Consider the following 21054-nt stretch of genomic DNA (forward strand, 5'->3'; position numbering starts at 1 on the left):
CTTATTGGTCTCTTCCTATGCTGTAACTGAAGTGATGTGATTAAAATGTAATTCCAAGTAGCTGTTGAGCATGGACCTCAGGTATTCTGACTTCCCAATGCCTTTGTCACTTTCAAGTGGGTTTTTTCCTCCTAAGGAAAGGTCCTCCTTTCCTTACCCACAGGTCCTACACGGGATAAGAAGTATCTCCATCCCTCCTAAATGATCTGCTTCTTTTGGCTTAACCTTCAGTTCCCACTCCCACCCTTTGTTGACCATTTCATGCTAAGCATTTATGGAGCTGCTATGCTTTTCAAATGTTCGCTAGACTAAACAACTATTTTTTAAAATCCAGTGCCTCATAATTAATTCATTTTTAGTCTTATGTTGGTTGCTCTTTGAATTCTCTTTTAGAGTTGGTCTGTACTCTGTTAATACATGGCCAATTGAAATTTTAAAATGCATAATATACATAAAAAACACACCACCTAACTTTAAAAGGAAATATTTCTAGATTATACTGTATTTAATACAAGATCAGACTGTGTGTGTGTGTGCAGGCATGCAGTGTTTCAAACAATGAAAAGAAATTTACTGATGTTATTTCCAATTTCACACACAACAATCTCAAGCAGGGGCGGGGGGGCAGTTTAACAAACTTCAGAGACAGTTTTCAGAGCTTTGAAGAAAAACACCTATAAGGAGTTATATAAAATATGAGAAACTGAGTTCCAAGAGATGCATTCCCTAACCTCAACATAAAGACAGTATGAGAAAATGTTTTCTACACCCAACCATGACTGAATAAAAACCACATCATTTATCATTAGACGTTTACTGAGTTGCCAGTTTCTACACAGAATCCTGTAGGAGGGTAAACAGCAAAGTCCAAGGGGTCAATCAGGAAGGTAGGACAATAGCTAAAGTGAGGGGCTACAGGTCAAGTCTGGGTCAGGCCCTTGCTTTGTTGCCATGACATAGCTGCGCCCCTTACATCTAAATGGTTACAACCTAGGCCTCAGAAAATGTTGCAGATGCCGTCACCAGCAGGCTAAGAGGACCACATCCTCAGCTTGGGTGGCTCCAGACAGCACTGGAACTCAAACTCAGACTGCTTACGTGGTAACCCACGTAACACCAACGTGGGTGTTCTAGCAGCCACATGATTTCACTGAAAATTTAACCAAGTGCAATTTTTTTTTCCTTAAGTAGCCTTCCATTGCCTAACCTATGGAAACCACAGCTGCAGGATCATACTACGCTGTCTTGTCTTTTGCTACCAGTTACTCTCACTAGAATAAACAAAACTACCTACTTTTGACAATGTCTATTTTAAAATCTATTTGGCTTTACACAAGCAATAACCTACACTTTACACAATGTCTCAAAAGAGATTGTGCTAGGGAGATCAGCTCGGTGCTTTGTGACCACCTAGAGGGGTGGGATAGGGCGGGTGGGAGGGAGGGAGATGCAAGAGGGAAGAGATATGGGAACATATGTATATGTATAACTGATTCACTTTGTTATAAAGCAGAAACTAACACACCATTGTGAAGCAATTATACTCCAATAATGATGTAAAAACAAACAAACAAAAAAAAGAGATTGTGCTAAAGGCAGTATCCAAACTGTGTATGTTGTAAAGTTTGACAAAAAGCCAAAACGACCTGAACTCTTTTAGGGAAACCATGATTGGTTACAATAGAAAATGTAACTTCCTGATACAAAGACTTTCCTCCCACCGTGCCTTTATTCAGCGGCAGAGCACATTTTGTGTGTGTGCTCAAACAGGGGAAGTAAATTGAAAGCTATCACCTACGTCACCTGGCTTTAACCAAACATTTGATACGATTTTCATGATGATTACCTGTGATTAAAATGGTAAAGTATGGCATAGATTATAGTATTATTAAGTGAATTTGCAATTGGGGAGACCATCAAAATTAAATAGCAGTCCTCTAGTGCAATACCACGGTTCCCTGTTTTGGGACCTGGTTTGTTTAGTACTTATCAATAACTTAAAACTACAGAAACATAAAATATTAGATATGTAAATGACAAAGCCCACATTTTTATTTAACATGCTAGGTAGCAGGCTCCAAATTCAGAATTATCTCACCAAAATGATGAAGTATAGCAGAGATGTAAATATAAACTCCCAACAATTGAGTTTTTAAAATTAATCACACAGTTGGTGTCTTGGACTGGGTCCTGGGACAGAAAAAAGGCCATTAGTAGAAAAAACTGGCGAAATTTGAATTAAGTCTGGAGATTAACAGTAACCACCAATGTTGGTTTCTTAGTTTTGATAAATGTTCTGTGGTGATGCAGGATGATAACATCAGGGGAAACAAACTAGGTGAGGCATATATGGGAACTCTTACCTATCTTCACAACTTTTCTATAAATCTAAGTAATTCCAAAATAAAGGTTTATTTGTAAAAAAAAAAAAACGATGCAATAGTTTAAATATAAAATATATTTTATATTTAAAATATATTATATTTAAACTGTATATATTTTATATTTAAAATATATTTTATATTTAAAAGTATATTTTATATTTTTATAAATAGGACCTTTCCTTAGGAGGAAAAAACCCACCTAAAATATATTTTATATTTAAAAAATCAGGTAATGACTCAGTTCTCATGGCTGGTCAGTGAGAGTGAGGGCAGGGGTGTCCCACCGCTGTGCCCAGGCATGGGCAGGGCTGAGGATGGTGCGTAGTAACAGTGACTCTGGCTGTCACTCCTGTTTTGTGCCATTTTATATATACACATATATATGTACATATATATACACGTTTGCTTTTTTATGATATAATTTACCCTTTTAAAATGTATAATTCAGTGGTTTTTAGTAAATTCACAAGGTTGCACAACTATCATCACTATTTAATTCTGGAACATTATCATCACATCCCCCCCAAAAAAAGCCCATACCCCTTAATTAAAGGTTACTGCCTATTCCCCCCTCTGCCAGCCTCTGGCAAATACCAATCAACTTTGTCTCTATGGATTTGCCTATTTTAGACATATCATATAAATGGAATCATACCCCCCCCAAAATATATATATATATATATATATATATATATATATATATATATATATATTTATCAGGTAATGTTTGTTTACCATAATCCAGAAGTACAATGGAGTTGCTGAAAGTAACTGAGATCTTCCAAACAACTGTAATAATAAAAGTTCCCTTTTGGGACTTCCCTGGTGATGCAGTGGTTAAGAATCCACCTGCCAATGCAGAAGACACGGCTTGAAGCCCTGGTCCTGGAAGATCCCACATGCCATGGAGCAACTAAGCCTGTGCACCATGACTACTGAGCCTGTGCTCTAGAGCCCGTGAGCCACAACTACTGAGCCCCCGTGCCACAACTGTGGAAGCATGTGTGCCTAGAGCCTGTACTCTGCAACAAGAGAAGCTACCGCAATGAGAAGCCTGCACACACTGCAATGAAGAGTAGCCCCCACTTGCCACAACTAGAGAAAGCCCGTGCATGGCAACGAAGACCCAATGCAGCCAAAAATTAAAATAATAATCAAAAAATTTTAAAGTTACCTTTTATTGGCTGCTTACAGTAGGCCAATCCACTACTCACTGCATCCTCACAACAATCTTAAGAGATAGATAGTATTGTGCCCATTGGCTAGATGACGAAAGGGACAACATTTTCCCGTTTGCAGCACTCTGATCATCTAGTCCAAATGTATTAATTAAGGAAACTAGGAAATTTAGGAAACAAGGTGACTTTATCTCTTGGGTCACATTAATAAAAGTACACTCTAGGTTAAGAAGCCAGTCTTTTATGCATCCGCAGCCATATGTTTAATTTTGGTGAAAACACTTTAAAAGCTATAAAATGTCTGCGAGGGAGAATGGCATGGGAAGAATCTACGTCAAGAAACAGCTGTAGCCCACGACCAGCCCCTCCCATCAGGACGCCTGCACAAGCCTCTCAGATAGCCTCATCCACCAGAGGGCAGACAGCAGAAGCAAGAAGAACTACAATCCTGCAGCCTGCGGAACACAAACTACATTCACAGAAAGATAGACAAGATGAAAAGGCAGAGGGCTATGTACCAGATGAAGGAACAAGATAAAACCCCAGAAAAACAACTAAATGAAGTGGAGATAGGCAACCTTCCAGAAAAAGAATTCAGAACAATGATAGTGAAGATGATCCAGGACCTCGGAAAAACAATGGAGGCAAAGATCGAGAAGATGCAAGAAATGTTTAACAAAGGCCTAGAAGAATTAAAGAACAAACAAACAGAAATGAACAATACAATAACTGAAATGAAAACTGCACTAGAAGGAATCAGTAGCAGAATAACTGAGGCAGAAGAACGGATAAGTGACCTGGAAGACAGAATGGTGGAATTCACTGCTGCAGCACAGAAAAAAGAAAAAAAAATGAATAGAAATGAAGACAGCCTAAGAGACTTCTGGGACAACATTAAATGCAACAACATTCACATTATAGGGGTCCCAGAAGGAGAAGAGAGAGAGAAAGGACCAGAGAAAATATTTGAAGAGATTATAGTAGAAAACTTTCCTAACATGGGAAAGGAAATAGCCACCCAAGTCCAGGAAGCACAGCGAGTCCCATACAGGATAAACCCAAGGAGAAACAGGCCGAGACCCAGAGTAATCAAATTGGCAAAAATTAAAGGCAAAGAAAAATTATTGAAAGCAGCAAGGGAAAAACAACAAATAACATACAAGGGAACTCCCATAAGGTTAACAGCTGATTTCTCAGCAGAAACTCTACAAGCCAGAAGGGAGTGGCATGATATACTTCAAGTGATGAAAGGGAAGAACCTACAACCAAGATTACTCTACCTGGCAAGGATCTCATTCAGATTCCATAGAGAAGTCAAAAGCTTTACAGACAAGCAAAAGCTAAGAGAATTCAGCACCACCAAACCAGCTCTACAACAAATGCTAAAGGAACTTCTCTAAGTGGGAAACACAAGAGAAGAAAAGGACCTACAAAAACAAACCCAAAACAATTAAGAAAATGGTCATAGGAACATACATATCAATAATTACCTTAAACGTGAATGGATTCAATGCTCCAACCAAGACACAGGCTCGCTGAATGGATACAAAAACAAGACCCATATATATGCTGTCTACAAGAGACCCACCTCAGACCTAGGGACACATACAGACTGAAAGTGAGGGGATGGAAAAAGATATTCCATGCAAATGGAAATCAAAAGAAAGCTGGAGTAGCAATACTCAGATAAAATAGACTTTAAAATAAAGAATGTTACAAGAGACAAGGAAGGACACTACATAATGATCAAGGGATCAATCCAAGAAGAAGATGTAAAATTATAAATATATATGCACCCAACATAGGAGCACCTCAATACATAAGGCAACTGCTAACAGCTATAAAAGAGGAAATCGACAGTAACACAATAGTGGTGGACTTTAATACCTCACTTACACCAATGGACAGATTATCCAAAATGAAAATAAATAAGGAAATAGAAGCTTTAAATGACACAACAGACCAGATAGACTTAATTGATATTTATAAGACATTCCATCCAAAAACAGCAGATTACACTTTCTTCTCAAGTGCGCATGGAACATTCTCCAGGATAGATCACATCTTGGGTCACAAATCAAGCCTCAGTAAATTTAAGAAAATTGAAATCATATCAAGCATCTTTTCTGACCACAATGCTATGCGATTAGAAATTAATTACAGGGAAAAAAACGTAAAAAACACAAACACATGAAGGCTAAACAATACGTTACCAAATAAACAAGAGATCACTGAAGAAATCAAAGAGGAAATCAAAAAATACCTAGAGACAAATGACAATGAAAACAGGCCAATCCAAAACCTATGGGATGCAGCAAAAGCAATTCTAAAGAGGGAAGTTTATAGCTATACAAGCCTACCTCAAGAAACAAGAAAAATCTGAAATTAACAATCTAACCTTACATCTAAAGAAAGAAAAACAAACAAAACCCAAAGTTAGCAGAAGGAAAGAAATCATAAATATCAGAGCAGAAATAAATGAAATAGAAACAAAGAAAACAATAGCAAAGATCAATAAAACCAAAAGCTGGTTCTTTGAGATGATAAACAAAATTGATAAACCATTAGCCAGACTCATCAAAAGAGGGAGAAGACTCTAATCAATAAAATTAGAAATGAAAAAGGAGAACTTACAACAGACACCGCAGAAATACAAAGCATCCTAAGAGACTACTACAAGCAACTCTATGCCAATAAATTGGACAACCTGGGAGAAACGGACAAATTCTTAGAAAGGTATAACCTTCCAAGATTGAACCAGGAAGAAATAGAAAATATGAACAGACCAATCACAAGTAATGAAATTGACACTGTGATTAAAAATTTTCCAACAAACAAAAGTCCTGGACCAGATGGCTTCACAGGTGAATTCTATCAAACATTTAGAGAAGAGCTAACACCCATGCTTCTCAAGCTCTTCCAAAATATAGAAGGGGAAGGAACACTCCCAAACTCATTCTATGAAGCCACCATCACCGATACCAAAACCAGACAAAGATACTACAAAACAAGAAAATTACAGACCAATATCACTCATGAATATAGATGCAAAAATCTTCAACAAAATACTAGCAAACAGAATCCAACAACACATTAAAAGGACCATACACCATGATCAAGTGGGATTTATCCCAGGGATGCAAGGATTCAATTTACGCAAATCAATGTGATAAATCCTATTAACAAATTGAGGAATAAAAACCATATGATCTCAATAGATGCAGAAAAAGCTTCTGACAAAATTCAACACCCATTTATGATTAAAACTCTCCAGAAAGTGGGCATAGAGGGTACCTACCTCAACATAATAAAGGCCATATATGACAAACCCACAGCAAACATTATTCTTAATGGTGAAAAACTGAAAGCATTTCCTCTAAGATCAGGAACAAGACAAGGATGTCCACTCTCACTATTATTCAACATACACAGCTGAATATTCAAGCTATTCGACATAGTTTCCTAACCACAGCAATCAGAGAAGAAAAAGAAATAAAAGGAATAGAAACTGGAAAAGAAGTAATACTGTCTCTGTTGGCAGATGACATGATACTCTAGAGAATCCTAAAGATGCCACCAGAAAACTGCTAGAGCTAATCAATGAATTTGGTAAAGTTGCAGGATACAAAATTAATGCACAGAAATCTCTGGCATTCCTATAAACTAATGATGAAAAATCTGAAAGAGAAATTAAGGAAACACTCCCATTTACCATTGCAACAAAAAGAATAAAATAACCTAGGTATAAACCTACCTAGGGAGACAAAAGACCTGTATGCAGAAATCTATAAGACACTGATGACAGAAATTAAAGATGATACCAACAGATGGAGAGATATACCACGTTCTTGGATTGGAAGAATCAATATTGTGAAAATGACTATACTACCCAAAGCAATCTACAGATTCAATGCAATCCCTATCAAATTACCAATGGCATTTTTTACAGAACTAGAACAAAAAATCTTAAAATTTGTATGGAAACACAAATGACCTCGAATAGCCAAAGCAGTCTGAGGGAACAAAACAGAGCTGGAGGAATCAGACTCCCTGACTTCCGACTATACTACAAAGCTACAGTAATCAAGATAATATGGTACTGGCATAAAAACAGAAGCATAGATCAATGAAACAACATAGAAAGCCCAGAGATAAACCCATGCACCTATGGTCAACTAATCTATGACAAAGGACGCAAGGATATACAATGGAGAAAAGACAGTCTCTTCAATAAATGGTGCTGGGAAAACTGGACAGCTACATGTCAAAGAATGAAATTAGGGTGTTACACTCCCTAACACCATACACAAAAATAAACTCAAAATGGGTTCGAGACCTAAATGTAAGACCGGACACTATAAAACTCTTAGAGGAAAACATAGGAAGAACACTCTTTGACATAAATTACAGCAAGATCTTTTTTGATCCACCTCCTAGAGTAATGGAAATGAAAATAAACAAATAGGACCTAATGAAACTTAAAAGCTTTTGCACAGCAAAGGAAACCATAAACAAGACGAAAAGACAACCCTCAGAATGGGAGAAAATATTTGCAAACTTATCAACGGACCAAGGATTAATCTCCAAAGTATATAAACAGCTCATGCAGCTCAATATTAAAGAAACAGCCCAATCCAAAAATGGGCAGAAGACCTAAATAGACATTTCTCCAAAGAACACATACAGATGGCCACGAAGCACATGAAAAGCTGCTCAACATCACTAATTATTAGAGAAATGCAAATCAAAACCACAATGAGGTTATCACCTCACACGGGTCAGAATGGCCACCATCAAAAAATCTACAAACAATAAATGCTGGAGAGGGTGTGGAGAAAAGGGAACCCTCTTGCACTGTTGGTGGGAATGTAAATTGATACAGTCACTATGGAGAACAGTGTGGAGGCTCCTCAAAAAACTAAAAGCAGAATTGTCATATGACCCAGCAATCCCACTGCTGCGCATATATCTGGAGAAAACTATAATTCAAAAAGATAAAAAAAAAAGAGAGATAAGCACCCCTATGTTCATAACAGCACAAGTTACAATAGCTAAGACATGGAAGCAACCTAAGTGTCCTTCAACAGACGACTGGATAAAGAAGATAACGGTATATATACACAATGGACCACTCCTCAGACATTAAAAAAAAAAAATGCCATTTGCAGCACCATGGATGGACCTAGAGATTATCATACTAAGTCAAGTCAAAGACAAGTATCATGATATCCCTCATATGTGGAATCTAAAAAAATATATCAATGAACCTATGTACAAAACAGAAATAAGGCCCACAGATAGAAAACAAGCGTATGGTTACCACAGGGGTAGGAGGTAGGGGGTAAGTTAGGAGTTTGGTGTTAACACACACACACTTTTACATAAAAAAATAGGGTATTTTCCAAACATGGTCACCATAACATCTCCCCTTCCACACGCTCTTACAACATGATGGTGACACTCCTCTCACCTGGAGTTGGGGGTCTATGGAATGAGCCAGTGACTACAGCAGAAGTGACATTCTATGAATTCCAAAGCTGAGTCCTATAAATGGTAATAAGGCTTCTACCTGGTTCCCTTGGGATACTCACTCTTGGAACCTAGCCGTCATGCTACAAAGCAGCCCAGGCCACATGAAACGGACACAGGTAGGTGTTCCAGCTGATAGCTCCAGCTGAGGTCCCAGCTGAGCGCCAGCATCAATTGCCAGACAAACGTGAGAGAAAGCCTTCTAGATAGCTCCAGGCCCTATCATGGTCTGACTGCAACTGTCTGAGAAATCCTAAGAACTGCTCTAGCTGAGCCCAGGGGACGCCCTGAGCCATGAGAGATAATTCTTGGGGTGATTAAGAGGCATTTAGCTTAGAAAGCTGGGACACCCTGCATCCTGTCCCCGCTCACACACACCTGAGGCCAGCCAGGGCCTGCTACACAGGTGATGCTACACCAAGTCACTTTTGTTCACAAGCCATATTCCCACACACACAACCGCACTCCCCCACCAGTATCAGCCTATTTAGGGAACCTGAGGCCTCCCAACTGTGCACAGAGGTCTCTATCACGGCCAGGAAAGACGTCAACATTTTGTAGCAACAGCCTTGTATAGTGTGTTGATCAAAGACAAGACAGCAGAATCAACCCATGATGGACACTTGGCCACAGGACACAGAGCTCTCCTGACCCATGACATTTTTAAAAGGCTTTTTTGAGACAAAATTCATATACTATAACATTCACCTCTTTAAAAAAAATTTTTTTTTTTTGGCTGCGTTGGGTCTTCATTGCTGCGCGCGGGATTTCTCTAGTTGCGGTGAGCGGGGGCTACTCTTTGTTGCGGTGCGCGGGCTTCTCATTATGGTGGCGTCTCTTGTTGCAGAGCACGGGCTCTAGGCACATGGGCTCAGTAGTTGTGGCTCGTGGGCTCAGTAGTTGTGGTGCACGGGCTTAGTTGCTCTGCAGCATGGGAGATCTTTGGCTCGAACCCGTGTACCCTGCATTGGCAGGCATATTCTTAACCACTGCGCCACCAGGGAAGCCCAACATTCACCTCTTTAAAGTATACAAGTCAATGGTTTCGAGTACATCTACAGTTGTGTAACCATCACTAAATTTTAGAACTTTTTTTTTTTTGGCGGTACGCGGGCCTCTCACTGTTGTGGCCTCTCCCGTTGCGGAGCACAGGCTCCGGACGCACAGGCTCAGCGGCCACGGCTCACTGGCCCAGCCGTTCCACGGCAAGTGGGATCTTTCCGGACCGGGACACGAACCCGTGTCCCCTGCATCGGCAGGCGGACTCTCAACCACTGCGCCACCAGGGAAGCCCTAGAACGTTTTTAATCACTGCTTCCTCTATGGGTCTGTTTAGTCTAGACATTTCATATAAATGGAATCATACAAAAAAAAGAAAAATAGATACCCGGGGACTTCCCTAGTAGTCCAGTGGTTAAGACTCTGGGCTTCCACTGCAGGGGGTGTGCAGGTTCAATTAAGATCCCGCATGCTGTGTGGTGAGGCCAAAAACAAAAACAAACAGAAACAACAACAAAAAAATAGATAACCAACAAGGACCTACTGTATAGCACCGGGAAACTAACCTCAATATTTTGTAACAACTTATAAGGAAAAAGAGTCTGAAAAAGTATATATATATAAAAAACTGAATCACTTTGCTGTACACCTGAAACTAAAACAGTTGTAAATCAACTATACTTCAATTAAAAAAAAAGAAACAGCTGTAGGAACTGCAAGTGTTTAGCTCAGATGTGACTAAGAGGTATTCATTGGTGTCTTCAAGTAAATTAGTGGTTCTTACAGAAAAGAGAATGACATTGTTTAATTATTCCAAGAGAATAGCCTAGGTATGATCTTTAATTACCAGCAGTCAAGTTTAAGTAAATATCAACAAAAAATTTCATCCAGCAATGGGATGATTTAGGAGCCTCTCTCCATCCCTCAGTCTGCCATCTGTAATAGGAATACAGTATCTGCCCCTACAAAGACTGCTGTGAGGATTCAATGAGATGTCTCTGCCCTCCAATATGACAACCACACACATTGATGAAGTAATCAAGCAAAAATTTCAATGAATATATTCAGTTGATCTGAGTAGCTTACATTAAAAGGCTTTTAGGTTTTCTTAGACTTTTCTGATTCTATGTAATTGTTATGAGGCCAAGGTAAGCCTCATATAATCTCAGTGTAACACTCATTTATAGGCAAATTAACTTTCTTCCTTGAAAAATTAGTATCAAAATAAAATTTAGGGGCTTCCCTGGTGGTGCAATGGTTGAGAATCTGCCTGCCAATGCAGGGGACACGGGTTCGAGCCCTGGTCTGGGAAGATCCCACATGCCGCGGAGCAACTAGGCCCGTGAGCCACAATTAGTGAGCTTGTGCGTCTGGAGCCTGTGCTCCGCAACAAGAGGCCGCGATAGTGACAGGCCTGTGCACCGTGATGAAGAGTGGCCCCCGCTCGCCGCAACTCGCACATAAACGAAGACCCAACACAGCCAAAAATTTTAAAAATTAAAATTAAAAAATTAAATTAAAAAAATAAAATTTAAAATTTCTCTTAATCTATTATTAACAGTTCATCCACTTTGCAAAACAGTTCAGCAGTTTCTTACAAAGGTAAGGTATATGCTTGCCAACGACTAAGCAATCCCACTCCCTAAGTATTTAAACAAGTAAAATGAAAACTTAGTCACACACAAACCTATGTGCATATTTATAGCAGTTTATTCGTAATTAATCCAAAACTGGAAACAACCAACATCCCTCAGCTGTAAACAAACTTACAGTCATTAAAAAGACACAGATTACTGATATATGCCGAACAGATGAATATCAAATGCATCATGCTAAATGAAAGAAATCAGACTCAAAAGGCTACATACTGTATGAATCCAGGTATGTGACACGGCTGCAAAACAAAATTAAAGGCAAGAAACATATAGGTCAGTGGTTACCAAGGGTTAGAGGTAGAGGAGAGGGTCTGACTGCAAAGGGGCACAGGGGAATTTGGGGGAGGCGCAGGGGTGATGGAAGTACTCTATACCTTGATTGTGAACTGCACTTATCAGAACTGGCAGAACTACGTACTTTAAAAGGGTGAATTTTAGCGTTGTTACCTCAATAAAACAATGGGGAAAACTTCTCAATCTCTCGCTTACTAAGTTTTCTAATAACTCTTTGCTTACCTGTAATTATTTTAACATTAATTTAACAGTATCTTTGTTGTCACGTCTTTCCCACGGAGACCACAAACTGAGCTCTAAACGCTTAAGAGATCCACGGGCCTTAGGGCTGTCCAAGGTAAATGACAATTTCACTCATTTCTGATGACTACAGGACTACAGCATAACCTTCTATTTAGATAAGAACAAAGCCATATGACCTTTTCAAGGTTTCCACTGGATCAGAGGTCAGTGACCTTCAGGAGCCATGTGGCAATTTCCTAACAAAGTTTTCTTTTTTCTAAATCACTATCAACTGAGCAAGCAATGTCAAACTTCAATTGTAGTTTTAACTAGTCATGGAACTTCCCAGAGGCTGGCAAATAACAGAGGACTCCGACACCACCTGGGTGAGAGAACCTATGGGTTTAGAAGTGAAGAAAGCACACAAGTCACGAAATGTAAAACCAGATCAGGAAAAGAAAATTTCAGGAAGGTTTAAAAAAAAAGGAAAATACATCTTATTCCTCCCTCTGTCTCATGAAAGTGCATGTTCTCCCCCAGTCACAGGATTGAGCACTCATGCTGTTCACTCCCTTCAAGACACAGGTCCTAACTGTAATGTAACTTTCTCAACTTACTGTACTTATTTCTGCAGCATTTCACGATGACAAGCATCTAGCATCCATCAATGGATAACATGAAAGGGCATCTTGACACACAAGAAATTAGTTGTCACCCCTTTTCTAGAGTTGCCCATTTCAGGATCTGTGAATATACAATACAGCCAGGAACAGCTTCTTGAGCTCAGTGCTCAACTCAGTGGAAAAGTTAACTAAGGTAAATACATTTTAATAAAAATAAAACTCGTAGTCCTGTCCTGGTAATATTCAAGATTTTTACACCGCATTCTTCAAATTACTGAAAACAAGAGCTCTTCACCACTTAGGCAGTTAGCCTTTGCTGGGCAGATCAGACAGAACGCAAATAACCAGATGAATTGCTCTTGCTCTTGAAAAAGCTGCTTCTTCAAAAACTGCATCTAACATCAGACCTTAGTCAGCCTAATTTGGCAATTGACACTTTCCAACAAGATTTGTAAGGTGTAGTCAATTTACACTTTTGTCTAAAAAAGAACATTTAAAACAAATATTCAAAAAACTAAGGTGAAACTAAGATAATTTCAGTTGTTTTGAGGGCCATAGGGGAATATTTAAACATCAGTCTCCAGTTAAAACATTTTGAAATTACCACACTGTTGCAACAGATTAATTAGTTCAGAGTAAATTGTGTCATCCAGATAGCTGAGCTCTTGAGGCATCTGAGATTTGTGAGATAAATTATCAATAATTAACTGTAGGAGAATTATAAGCATAAAATTGAGTTCTGACCTAGCCAAAACCCACTTATTCTAGACTGCCTATTCTGGGAATAAAGGGTGAGTAATCACAATACTTTTTTGAAAATGAGACACACATTACTGGCAATCTGTTAATCTCCTGAACCAAAATGCCTTTCTTTTCATATTCTGAAATCACACCAGAATTCCTGGCAACAAATTTCTACAAGATTCCATTTGAGAGTCCTTACACTGTTACTTCAACAGCTGGCCAATGTAGAATGTGGTTTAGGGACTTACGAGCAACTGAAGATTCTGCATGCCCCAACTGAGACCCAGAGCAGCCAAATATTTAAAAAAAATAAAATGTGGTTTAAGGTCAAGCACCAGTTTGTTTTATAAGTCTACTGGTTAATCAGCTTATATACATGGAAAGGCAATTAGTGGAAAAAATTCAAGTGAGCAAAACACTCCTTTATCCAGAACCTAGAAATCCGTTTTAAACTGTGGTGACCACCAGTAGGTGGTGCTCAAAGAAATTACGTGCAGACTAGAATCCACGGAGGAGTATGCAAACTGCCCTGTTCTCCCCTTCCTACTCTTCCATTTAATGAAAAACAATTTTCTGCAGTGAAACCTTCATTGTGGGGAAATCACAAATCCCTTGATAAATCCCACAGCTGTTAGATTTGTATCAGCTACCATCTATACTAACCAGCAATGCTTAAAAATCCTATTCTTGCCTCTAATCTTCATAGTAAACACCATTACTTGTCAAAACATTAAGGGGCTAGCTGGGGACAAAATCTTTTAATCATTTAATTTTAAAGCCCTTACCAATGGCCTCGTGTAAGTGAGAAGGCATTTTACCCAGGAAAATTCAAAAACGAGAAAAAAATTCTGCAATTGCAGTTAATTCACTTGTGTACACCTTATAGGATGCTTTCTATTGGCAAAAAAGGGCTATAGGATATGTAATCTGGTGATTTCACCAGTTCCAGCTATCTTAATTTCCCTTTCATATCCTAAAAGCCAAGACATCAAATACAGAATTAGACTGTTTCCTCAAATGCACAAGTGTTTAGATTCACCAAATATCAAAACCAGGTATTTATATTAGACAGTTATCAGTTATACCCTAGATCAATTACTATTAACTGCGACCACTTCGTCTTTCCCGTGACCAGTCCCTTGCAATTTACAGGTTACCAAATCATTATAGTTAAGAGCTATTTTCACCCTGCCCATGTCAAATTTCAGCAACTTTCAAATCATCTTCCAATGTTCCTTTCCAGTAGGTAATTTTTAAAATGGAACTTAACTTCATAAAACATTTTCAAACTAGAATTTAAGCTTCTCCTACACTCAGTCCCAAATGGACCTTAGTATTTACCACCATACCTCTTTAAACTGTTTTAATCTCCAGGGTAGCAATGTTCTTCTCTTCACCCAACCTTGCTCATTAGATGAAAATTCCTATAGAAAGTGAATTTCTATTTAAGTGACAGGAAACACACTTAGCTTCCAGCATCTTTTATTTTTTCCTAGAATCTGGATACAATAACTCTAGCAGGGCAGTACTCAATACTATTTAGGCTTCACATTTTAGGTTAATTACTTGAATATTGTAAATGTGAATGCACTTTCCCATAACTGGCAAACTAAAGTTTGATGAAACTCATTTACTCAATACTTATGTAACCATACAAAATTTTATATGCAACATGAGCTTTCATATTTATACAATTTGACCTTCTTACAAACTAGCTTATGTTAACAGTTACTTTGCTTATCTGTCCTAACCTGGTAAGTGTTGTACCAACGCCTTTCTATGATGTACTTAAACAGGTGAATTCTTACTCAAGGGTAAAAAACCTGAAGCTCCAACCCAGAAGTATAAAATTCTTTTGTTTCAGCAGACTTAATACCAGAAATAGATTATGGGCAACTCTTACCTAAGTAGTTAATACTATAGGAAGTTACAGTGTTGACCAAAAGAAAACACAGGCTTCTCATTAAACTTCTTTAATGGGTCTCAAATTCTGTGACAGATTTTTGGTCAAGTTGTTTCCATTAAAAAGTACTGATTTTAAAAACTAATAACTTAAAAACTGCCACACACAAAACAAATGGTCCACAACACATTCTCCTTTCCTTCTGAAGGTTTTACGATGCATTGTTATCATTAACCAGTCTTTTGCTATTAAACTTAAATGGCCAATTGAGACAAACAGTTCTGAGACCGTTCTTCCACCACTGATTAAGACTGGGGTGGCAGGTATTGGGGATAATATTCATTTAGCCTTCTGAGCTTTCTGGGCAGACTTGGTGACCTTGCCAGCTCCAGCTGCCTTCTTGTCCACTGCTTTGATGACACCCACAGCAACCGTCTGTCTCATGTCACGAACAGCAAAGCGGCCTATTAAAACAAATATTACCATTAGAAACACTTTTCCCCCCCCAAACCTTTAGAAAAGCTTTTAGTTACACCAAAAAAGCATCCTTACCCAGAGGAGGATAGTCAGAGAAGCTCTCAACACACATGGGTTTGCCGGGAACCATGTCGACGATGGCAGCGTCACCAGATTTCAAGAACTTGGGCCCATCTTCCAGCTTCTTCCCGGAACGACGGTCAATCTTCTCCTTCAGCTCAGCAAACTTGCAGGCAATGTGAGCTGTGTGACAATCCAGCACAGGTGCATAGCCAGCACTGATTTGGCCTGGATGGTTCAAGATGATGACCTGGAGAGAAGAGCATTTAGTGAGTCTCAAAGACACTTAAAGACTTACAGCAGTAAATAAAAACCTGTCACTTCAGTGTTACCTGAGCTGTGAAGCCAGCTGCTTCCATCGGTGGGTCATTTTTGCTGTCACCAGCCACATTGCCACGACGAACGTCTTTGACAGACACGTTCTTGACATTGAAGCCCACATTGTCCCCAGGAAGGGCTTCACTCAAAGCTTCATGGTGCATTTCAACAGACTTCACTTCAGTTGTCACATTGACTGGAGCAAAGGTGACCACCATGCCAGGTTTGAGAACACCAGTCTCCACTCGACCCACAGGGACAGTGCCAATACCTAAAATGTTTACAGCATGTAGTAAATACCTCGTGTGAAGGGACACGACGTCATAACAACCCAAACAGGTTCTGATCGTAACGTTCAACTTACCACCAATTTTGTAGACGTCCTGGAGGGGCAAACGCAAGGGTTTGTCAGTTGGGCGAGTTGGTGGCAGGATGCAATCCAGAGCTTCAAGCAGTGTGGTTCCACTGGCATTGCCATCTTTACGGGTGACCTTCCATCCCTTGAACCACGGCATCTAAAACACACAAGACAGTCAGTGCTACCATCAAGCGTACCTTCCCGGGACGATCCTAAAACTCCTGAAAATCACTTACGTTAGCACTTGGCTCCAGCATGTTGTCACCATTCCAGCCAGAAATTGGCACAAATGCTACTGTGTCGGGGTTGTAGCCAATTTTCTTAATGTAGGTGCTGACTTCCTTTACAATTTCCTCGTACCTCTTCTGGCTGTAGGGTGGCTCGGTGGAATCCATTTTGTTAACTCCAACAATTAGTTGTTTCACACCCAGAGTGTAGGCCAGAAGGGCATGCTCACGGGTCTGCCCATTCTTGGAAATACCTGCTTCAAATTCACCAACACCAGCAGCAACGATCAGGACAGCACAGTCAGCCTTTGAAAGAAAACAAGGCCGCATCCTGTTAAACAAAGGCTCTTCAGGAGGAGAAACCCACGGCTTTGCCAATGCAGAAGACAGGCCCCATTATTTTCACATGTTTTCAATCCTACAAACCTGGGATGTGCCTGTAATCATGTTTTTGATGAAGTCTCTGTGTCCTGGGGCATCAATGATGGTCACATAGTACTTGCTGGTCTCGAATTTCCATAGGGATATATCAATGGTGATACCACGCTCGCGTTCAGCTTTCAGTTTGTCCAAGACCCAGGCATACTTGAAGGAGCCCTTCCCCATCTGAAAGGATTAAGAATGGTTACTTGGTAACTAAAACACGACCAAACTCCAACATGAAATCCCTTCCCCCCACTTATTCCGAAGAAATGCTGCATTCCACTTAATACCGCTAAACTTGGGCGCACTCGCCTTTTTCTCGCAAGTTCGCGCTCCATGACTTGACCGCAAACCCCGCAACGTACCTTAACTAGTGCAAGTCGGATCTAGACCCCCCTGGGGCCAGTTGCTGGAAAATTACCACTTGGCGTACTTGCCGACAAGCTCCTTACACCATCCTGTTGTTTTACCTACCTCGGCAGCCTCCTTCTCGAACTTTTCAATGGTTCTCTTGTCGATGCCACCACATTTGTAGATCAGATGGCCAGTAGTGGTGGACTTCCCCGAATCTACGTGTCCGATGACAACGATGTTGATGTGCGTCTTCTCCTTTCCCATTTTTGCTTAGGTTTAGCGGTGGTTTTCACGACACCTAAATTGGGGGGGGGACCCCTTCAGATCACTGTCCCGGAGGCTCGTGGAGAAGCCACGATCCCAACTGCAAGCAGCATTATAACCGGCGCCCAGCTGACCCAACTCTAGTCTCCAACCAGTGAACGTGGCGGGAACGCTCCCCCACCGCGAGGACGGGCCCCCCTGGAGCCGCGAGGAACCGAGGTGCCAGGACAGCGCCCGTCCGCCGCGGGGTCACAGGAAGCAGCGCCGGGCAGGCACCGGCCCGATGCCTTTGTGTGGTGACTCACCCGCCGCTCCCCTCCCGGGCCGCCGCGTCCTCCATTTTGAGGCCGTGCAAGCGGGGCCGGGGAGCGGCCATCTTTCCGCGCACGCAACTGGTGCCGGGCGGGGCGGCGCTCGGCTCGTCCTGCCGCCCGGCCGCCGCCGCGGCTCGCGAGCCCCGCCTCGCCCCAACGAGGCTGCGCAGACATGTGCGCCGGTTAGGCGGGCCCGCCGCCCGCCGCCCTCCGCGCCTCGCGGCCCCCCTCCCCCCCCGAAACCGACGAGCGCCGGAAAGCCCGTACTGTCAGACCCCGGCCGGCCTCAGCTGAACCGCACAGAACAGAAAAAATCCGCGGCTGCTAGAAATAAATAGCGGGGGCGAATGAGGCGGGCGAGAAGGCGCGGCGGGATCCCCACGCAGCGGCCACAGCGTCTCTGCCAGGCCTCCACCGAAGCACGAGGCCAACGGGTTTCGAGAAACCGCCAAGGCCTCTAACTCTACCCGCACCCAAAATTCGGCTTCAAGAACATGGGGAGGGGGCCCAAGGGCCCGGGGGGAGAGAAAGGCACGCAAAGGCCGCGGCCGCCCGCCGAGGCCAGGCCCACGGAAGCCACGCCCGAAACTCACCTGTATCCTGGCGGCAAACCCGTTGCGAAAAAGAACGCTCACAGGGACTACGGCACTTATATATGGTCCTCCCCCACCCTCGGGAAAAGGGCGGAGCCAGCACACGACACCACTTTCCCAGTTTACCCCGCGCCACCTCCACCAGGCACCCATTCGATCGCCGTCCCCTCCCCCCATTTCTCGGGGACCGTGGGCGATGTGCGCTCAGCCCACTGACGAGCACACGGCGTCTCGCGCATGCTCCTCTTGACCCAGAGGATGAGAGCGTGTGGGAGGGGGGGCGGGGACGAGCGCTCCCTCGGCTCCAGGTTCGTGGGAGTTTATCGACGGTCCCTGGGATTCCCCCGGGCAGAGGCGAGTCCTCCTTTTGTATGAATTACTCTCAGCACAGCTGGGGGGCGGGGTGTGGAGCGGCGAGGAGGCGGCCCGGCGGGCACGTCCAGAATCTTCCCTGTACCGTTCCTGGTTTAACTGGAAAGGCGGACCGAGGTTGGAGTATTCCTTCACCCCGCAGTTCATCTCCAGTCCTCAGCCTTGCCGTCTCGCAGGTCCGGGGCCAGCCCCTCGAGCCGCTTCCTCTGCCGGGGCTGGCTTCTCCCCCGCCCCTGCCCTCCGCGCCCCTTTGGGCTGGAGGAGTACAAGGCCCGTCTTTGGCCCGGGAATCCGCGAGTGATTCAGTTCCGAGGCCAAGAGTCCGCCCAATATGCTCCTGGGCTGGTCTCTTGGCTTTCCCAGTCCAAAGCTTTTATTCGAAGTTCGTATCACACATTCACACCATGTGGTACTCCAGACGTCCAGTTTTTCAGTTTAGAATAGACTTAAGTGCTACAGTTTGCTTTACTTCTAACGCTAGTGTTATTACATTAACGAGACCCTGAGTGTGTGTCTACTCTCCTGGTACATTTTTTCCAGTGTACACTCATTTGATTGCATGCATGAAAAACCTAAAAAGAATTTCTCAAATTCAGTCTTTCCACGTGATCTCATGTAGAGACAAAGATCCACAGGCATCAGCAAGCTTATCCAGCCAGTTTACTATCCCCAACACTTGCTGTGAAATCACTGCTTCTCAAAAATGGCCTACCCCATTCAAATAAATAGCTTCATTTTCCGTCGTCCTATTGATTATAACTGCCTTTTAGGCATAAATCTAGGGTGAGACTGGATTAGGCCTTTTCGCTTTGGCAATCAGGGGAGACAGACTCAGAAATACTCCTGAAGGAAGAAGAACCTTTATTTTTAATGAGCTTAATTACTAGATAATTATGTCTCTTCTTCCACGTGTAGAACATCACGGCAACTTTTTGAGCCAATTTGTTAACAAATATTTGAGAACCTACTATGTGTCCAGGGCCAAGTGAAGAACTGTGGCTTGTGCAAAAGAAATACCACCTTTTGGACAGGAACCTACAATCAAACTGGAAGAGGAAAACTAATATATAAAACAGTGGGAAGCAGTTAAAGGCAAATTTGTATGGTGCTTACTTACTTTCTATTTTATTGTAGAATATACTTCTTCCGGTCCTAGCTTTCAGTCACTTCTCACAGCCCAAATGCCCTTTTTTCTTTTTAAAAGAAAGTCTTTTGTTATAGCCTTCCTATATCTTGTTTTACCATCCTTTGTAGATACAAACATCTAAAATTAAGGCTTTTCTTTCTTCATTAGGAGTTTGTAGCCTTGTTTTAACTTTGAGATAGTTTTCATGAAAGAAACTAGGCTATATAAAGTTTCCCTAGAAATACATATAACTAATCTTTTTCTAGCAACAAAAGCCTTTTCTTTTCTTTTTAAATTTATTTAATTTATTTTTGGCTGTGTTGGGTCTTCGTTGCTGCACGCGGCTTTCGCTAGTTGCGGCGAGCGAGGGCTACTCTTCCTTGCGGTGCGCAGGCTTCTCACTGCGGTGGCTTCTCTTGTTGCGGAGCATGGGCTTCAGTAGTTGTGGCACGTGGGCTCAGTAGTTGTGGCTCACGGGCTCTAGAGCGCAGGCGCAGGCTCAGTAGTTGTGGTGCATGGGCTTATTTGCTTCACGGCATGTGGGATCTTCCCGGACTGGGACTCGAACCCGTGTCTCCCGCATTGGCAGGCAGATTCTCAACCACTGCGCCACCAGGGAATCCAAGCCTTTTCTGTA

At 41.9% G+C, this 21054-nt stretch overlaps 1 protein-coding gene across 1 annotated transcript; it reads right to left on the bottom strand.

Moving 5' to 3' along the window:
• Positions 1-15585: 15585 nt before the first annotated feature.
• Positions 15586-19003, bottom strand: EEF1A1 (eukaryotic translation elongation factor 1 alpha 1). Its single transcript, XM_082633496.1, has 8 exons — positions 18920-19003; positions 17869-18046; positions 17398-17577; positions 16981-17277; positions 16751-16901; positions 16401-16657; positions 16084-16318; positions 15586-15995 (listed from the first exon to the last, which is right to left on the bottom strand). The coding sequence occupies exons 2-8, from the start codon at positions 18010-18012 to the stop codon at positions 15871-15873; spliced, it is 1389 nt and encodes a 462-aa protein (XP_082489622.1). The 5' UTR covers positions 18013-18046; positions 18920-19003; the 3' UTR covers positions 15586-15870.
• Between the last annotated feature and the right edge of the window lie 2051 nt (positions 19004-21054).

The sequence above is a fragment of the Mesoplodon mirus genome (assembly GCF_964341445.2).
Source record: "Mesoplodon mirus genome assembly, chromosome: 10".
NCBI lineage: Eukaryota > Metazoa > Chordata > Mammalia > Artiodactyla > Ziphiidae > Mesoplodon > Mesoplodon mirus.